Consider the following 6471-nt stretch of genomic DNA (forward strand, 5'->3'; position numbering starts at 1 on the left):
GATTTCAGTAGCTTTCAACAGTTGTCAGTGTAAGTCACTGACAAAAAGTTTCATGAAACGGTTCCCTGGTTGAAATAAAAATCTTGTAGTTTACTGGTTCTTGTCCGCATGAGGGCGCAATGCCCGCTGTGATGCAATTCCTGCATGTGTTACACACAGACAGGTTACAGAAATCCCATACATTCACATGTGTATGTGCAAGAACCGAAACCCATGCATGAGGGCCCTGGGACAAGACGTGAATGTGCACTTGGGTTTTAGCCACTAAATATCCCGAAATCGCCACTTCAAAGGAAAACAGAATATTCTTGCCTTTCTGCCAAAGGCAGTAGTAATCTGCTCGACACTCGGAACCATTTCCGTAGGAGTCAAGACGCAGGAAGCCATATTTAAAAGTGACGGATTTGGACAGAAGATCAGCGAATAAGACGCCACCAGCCTCGGCTAGTCCGGCTTACAAAATTACCGCGTTTGCACGTTGACTTGGCTTGCTTCTGCTAGCTTTTCTGTCTTTTATAAGTGATACAGACAGTAATTAACCCATGGCTGCAGCTCTGAATACGTTATTTTCCAGATTAGGAAAGCTCGGTGTGGGAGTGGCCATTGTTGGAGGTGTTGTAAACTCTGCTCTTTATAACGGTAAGTCTGTAATTTGATTTTGTCAGTGAACAGTGACCTCAGACGGGCTCAGTGTAAAATGTTACAAAATAACGTTAGAGTTGCTGCACATCGTAATCACTAACGTTAGTGACTAGAATCGAATCGGGTAAATATAGACTACAACCCGCATATGTCCCCAAATGTCCTATGTAGATGGTCTAACGTTAGACCTCTGCTCTCTAGACTGGTCTAAACTTAAAAGACGAGAGAGTGGAGTGGAAAGAAAATTAGACCCTACGCTGGCCTATAAAAAAGAAAAAAAAAAAAAGGGCAATTGTCTGGATGATCAGGTCTGTGGCGTGAGGCCAGGGTCTCTTACTGTGACAGTTAGAGGAGTAGATTACTCTTGTCCACGATGGGCCTATTGTAGACCATGTTTTGATTGATCGATTGATTGAGGCCAATTTAGGCCATTTATTCGGCAAAATAAAACACAATAACATGTAATAATGGCGTTTACAATGAGAGCCAGGCAGCCTTGAAAGCATCTTGTGCTTGTGTTAGGTTGCCTACACATGAAAATACGACTTTGCAATAGCAACGGGTCTATATTACAACTGGTTCTGTGTGAAATCAAGTAAATAAAAAAAAATCATCACATTAATACGTTGTACGTACATAGTATATACACACTCACACACACACACATACAACACACACACACACACACACACATGCAGTTTACATACTACTCTACTACTCAGTTACTCTACTACTCAGTTATACTTGTTACAACAAGTATGTGTGTGCCTTGATGTTGACATTTCAATTACAACTGTAAATTTACACTGTATTCTATGCAAGTTAATTTCTATATGAGACTTTCGTAGGAACTATGCAGTGGTGTATCATTGAATTTCACGTCAATCTCTCCCAAATTGGGAAGGAAAATGATGGTCTGTGTATCCTGAATTGCTGAATTTTAATTTGCTGTTTATAACTGTAACTGTTTTTCTTTTTTCACCCCAACTCTGCAGTTGACCCTGGACACAGAGCCGTCATCTTTGACCGTTTTGCAGGGGTGAAGGATTACGTGGTTGGTGAGGGAACTCATTTTCTCATCCCCTGGGTGCAGAAACCGATCATATATGACTGTAGGAGCAAACCAAGAAATGTTCCTGTGACGACGGGAAGCAAGGGTGAGTTGGGTGCCCACGAGGAACAGAATTCAGCTGCTGTTACATCTCCTGAAAATGCTGTTATTATTGCTATCGTTATTTTATCAGCTCTGGAATATATGCTTTAATTTACCAGCTTTGGTATTCAATCTTCTCTTCGACTAATCTAGCATTCATTCTTTCCATCTACATGTATGACTGCAGTAGTATGTTACATTTACTTAATTACCGGTACTGTATACAGTGTATATTTCTAGAGTGGCAATGTAATTCTTCAGTTTGGGAGTGTTTAGCACAATTAGCTGTCTGTATTTCATCCTGCTTTGTTTTGTGTTGTTTTGTTTTGTTTTGTTTTGTTTTTGGTTTTTTGGAGAGGACTGAGCATTATTATCAATATTTTGTTTTCTATGTTTCCATATCAGTAGTATCATGTTTAGTCAATCTTAAGATTCATGTAAAAATCTTGTTTAAAATTGCACCATTCAGATCTTGGTGTATGACCAGGAGTGTATGACTGCTGCCAAAAGTGTCTTTCTCTGTTCTACTGACAAATACAAGAATCAGAATAAACACATTTTAGTCAAGAGAAATATAAAATTCTTGGGTCCTGCAAACTTAAACAGTGAGAAAGACATTTGTGCTATAACATTTCATTATATAATCTCCTTGTGTGCCAGAACACTGCAAAGTCATGTTGACTTTTATTAATGAATTGATCAATTTGTTTAATTGTTAATGGTCAAAGAAAAAAGCAACAATCTTGGCAGCCCGCAGACCAAATTGACATACGGTAGTTTATGATTTGAAACAATATATCAATATTACATACAATTTGTTAATTAAAATAGATGACATATTAAAACAAAGCCTGAACAGGTAGCACATGTACATAAACAGTTCCGTCCTCATTCTCCTTGTTTTCTTCTTTTTTGTTTTTTGGTAAGATAGTTTTCAAATGTCAATAGCTTGAACTGTCCCAGGCAGAGCAATGTGTAATATTATCCTCTTATGTAACTTCCAGTTTTAGCATTCTCTTTATTGGTAAACATCTTTACTCTTAACACAGACTTGCAGAATGTCAACATCACTCTTCGTATTCTTGTCCGGCCCATGGTTGCTGAACTCCCCAAGTTGTATGTCAACCTCGGTGAAGATTATGATGATAGGGTGCTACCCTCCATCACCAATGAAGTCCTGAAAGCAGTAACGGTAAGCAGCTTGAAGTGACCACTGCAAAGATTGTTTGATTGATTGATTGACTGATTGAACAATCGATTTATTGATAGATTGATTGAGAGTGTACGTTTGTAGTATGTAGAAGTGGGGTTCTCAATAATTCTCAAGGCAATTTTCATTCTTGTTAATGTTGTGTAATAACATTTCACTCTGTTGTTTGCCTTAGTGCTTTCAAAACATTCCATGATGATAACCCTGCAGATGAGTGCAGTGTATATGAAGAGATACTTTATACATGTAAAGGGAAACCTTTTCCTAAAGTGATTTTAGTTGCCCATACTTAGCCTATACCCCAGATTTTCCCTCGTTGTGACCAGTACCGCGTTATATAATGTGCTTAAAGACTAGCTAAATATGGTAATGGAAAATTGGGATTGCAAAATCCACTTCATTAAAAGCAATACCTCATTTTAAACATACTTTAAAGAGAGACTAGCTGTAATATTAACAGTACTAGAAAATTGGGACCATCATATCCACCTCACTATTATAAAGCGATACCTCTTTTCTCGAGCAAGCTCCTGTTGGTTACTTAGCTCATTATACCAGAATTTCCGTGTACCTCTTTACATTGCCTGTTATTTAATGTTCATTTCTTTGTCCTATGTAACATCCATTTTCACTGTAGGCTCAATTCGATGCTGGAGAGCTGATCACACAGAGAGAATTAGTATCACAGAGAGTCAATGAAGAACTCGCCGATCGAGCAGGACAGTTTGGACTCATCTGTGATGACATTTCTCTGGTTAGTTTTTGTGGGGGGGGTTTCCACTACCTTGCTTGGTGTGCGTGGAGAGGCCTAATCTTTGCTTTTTATGGGTTTTGTGGATCCAGAAAATGCAGAAATACAAAACACTGTATTAACAGATCACTTCAGTGAAATTTGAGGGTAAATGGTCAAAAGGTTTTGATTTTTTTTTTCAAGTTTTTGTGGAATCCATATCGTCGCTGGGGTGACAAGACCTTGTATCTGCAAATTTGGTGAAAATGACTTTTTTGGATTAATGGTCAAATAATGGGTTAAGTGATGTCCATTTCGTCTAATACCCACATTTTATTAGACAAAGTGGAAAAAATCTGAGGCGACAAAATTGCAATTAGACCATCTGGTCATTAGACGAAATGACAATGAGCCAAAATGGGCATTAGACCAAGTAAGGATTAGACCAAACAGGCATTAGACGAAATTGATAGTAGACCGAATGAGTTTAGCTGTAGTGGTGTTAGACGAACTGGGAAGTAGACCATCTGATAGTAGACCAAGTGGCAGTAAACCATGGTGATGATGTTTAATCGTGTCCTACTCCTATCTCTCTGTCTCAGACACATCTGACCTTTGGCCGGGAGTTCACACTGGCCGTAGAGATGAAGCAGGTCGCTCAGCAAGAGGCAGAGAGGGCGCGATTCCTTGTAGAAAAGGTGAGAGTGATTAGAGGAGACTTCCTTGATTGCCCCAAGGTGGCAGGGTTCTACAAGGAGTTGTAGCATGTCTTCTTATAGTCCCACGGCATTTCTTTCTGCGTTACATGCTATATATTAAAGGAAATACTGTAAAAGTGGATGTTTTCGCGCTTGGCTGAGTAAGATGAATTTCGCAAGTTTTTAATTCCGCGGAATCGAGACACTCACTAGCGGAACATACTATATGATGTTCAAAAATGTTCACATGTTTTTATTTTCGTGCTGGTTTCTAGTAGCGTAAAATGCCCCAAAATGTCCACATCGCGAAAATTTCCACTTTTACAGTAGTATATAATATGAATGTAAGAGGTCATGTCCTGTAGTGAAATGTGATAGGTGCAGTCAGGTTGTAGGGCCAGGGTTGCAGCCGTACCTTATCTCATACTGTATTTGTATGCATCTTGCAACAAGATGGTTTATCCACAACCTTCCTCTCTGCTGGGGTCAATTAGTATGCAAATAATAATACATGATAAGGGCATTAGTAAGAATTACCCAGTAACAACTGTAGGTACTGTACCTGTGGAACAGTCTTGCATTCCTGGGGAGATAGCCAGTTGTGTTAGACTGTTTGGAATGTATCAAGTGGGAGTAATTATACAAATACCTGCTAAAATAATTTGTGGTATTTGTTTATGAAATGAAGAAGCAAATCATTGTTTGATAAACCATCCTCATCATGAGCAAATAAGATGATGAAATCTCGCTTGGTCACCATCGCAATGTGAAAGTTCCAATGACCGGTCACTATACGTTTCTTATGACCAGTCATAGGATTTGTGTGGCAAACAGATAGCCTGGCTGGGATGTATGGCAGAGACTGGTGTTTGTGCTGTGTAGATGCAGGTTTGATTCTACTGAAGTGGTTAATGATATCTTGTAAAGCACTTTACATCCCTGGGGTCCATTTCATGAAGTCATCTCAGAATATCAAAAGTCACTCATATTTCACTATGTAGAGAAGTAAAATCCATTTCATGAAGTCATCTCAGAATATCAAAAGTCGCTCATATTTCACTATGTAGAGAAGTAAAATCCATTTCATGAAGTCTCTCATAAATTTTTCTCATGAGCGAAAAGTCTGTCATAAGACCTTCATAAAATGGACCCCAGAACAAGGTTGCAAGAAGCCAAATTAATGTCTCCAATCCTATTCACAACATCAATCCATGTTTGCATGGTCTTCAACAGGCGGAGCATCAAAAGCGAGCGGCGATCACGACAGCGGAGGGCGACTCCATCGCGGCCGGCCTCCTGGCCAAGGCGTTCTCCAAGGCTGGCAACGGACTCATCGAACTGCGCAAGCTGGAGGCTGCGGAGGACATCGCGTACCAGATGTCGCGGTCGCGCAACGTGTCGTACCTGCCCCCCGGACAACAGACCCTCCTCAGTCTTCCACAGTAGAGTTCTTTACATTGCATTCTGATCATGCCATGTTGCGTATTAAGCCCATGCAGTCGTTTTTCTACAAATTTGTGAGGTATTCTGGGAGAAGTACTTGGAAGATGTGAAGTCAATTTGTCCTGAAGCATTGCTCAGGGCAGACTATCACCTGCCTGACCAGGCTATAACTAGGAAATCATCTACTGCAACCATTTGGGCACAAATTTGCCTTGTTTGACATCGCCTGGCAGAATCTCCAGGCCTTTGGTGCATTTGTCTCCCTTTCAAAACCTTAATTTAAACATCAGAGTGTGGCAAGACAGCTACAAATTACTGTATCAAAATCACCCAAAAACTAAAATATGATAAGTCTAATGTGGACCATGAATTACAGTGTGTGTGGAAGTATCTTGCTGTGTAAAATGTGAATACCAGCCTTGTGATACTTACATTTACTTGTAAGGGTGAAAACAAAGGAGAATTACATGTATTTAGTTGTTCCAAATCTAGCTTTTATGAGATGGGGACCATATTGAAAATAAAACAGAGAAGTCCCCTTGTTTGCAGCCGTCATTACTATTTCCCAGTCAGGGCTGATACATAAAAACTGTGA

General features: G+C 39.7%; 1 protein-coding gene across 1 annotated transcript; it reads left to right on the forward strand.

Annotated features, from left to right (window-relative positions):
* Positions 1–204: 204 nt before the first annotated feature.
* On the forward strand, positions 205–6186 carry LOC139721278 (prohibitin 1-like). Its single transcript, XM_071632603.1, has 6 exons — positions 205–639; positions 1638–1799; positions 2845–2987; positions 3643–3759; positions 4338–4433; positions 5667–6186. The coding sequence occupies exons 1-6, from the start codon at positions 543–545 to the stop codon at positions 5877–5879; spliced, it is 828 nt and encodes a 275-aa protein (XP_071488704.1). The 5' UTR covers positions 205–542; the 3' UTR covers positions 5880–6186.
* Positions 6187–6471: the final 285 nt, after the last annotated feature.

This window comes from Diadema antillarum, unplaced genomic scaffold (genome assembly GCF_040938485.1).
Source record: "Diadema antillarum isolate AM-2024a unplaced genomic scaffold, OU_Dant_1.0 scf00000013, whole genome shotgun sequence".
In the NCBI taxonomy this organism is placed as follows: Eukaryota; Metazoa; Echinodermata; class Echinoidea; order Diadematoida; family Diadematidae; genus Diadema; species Diadema antillarum.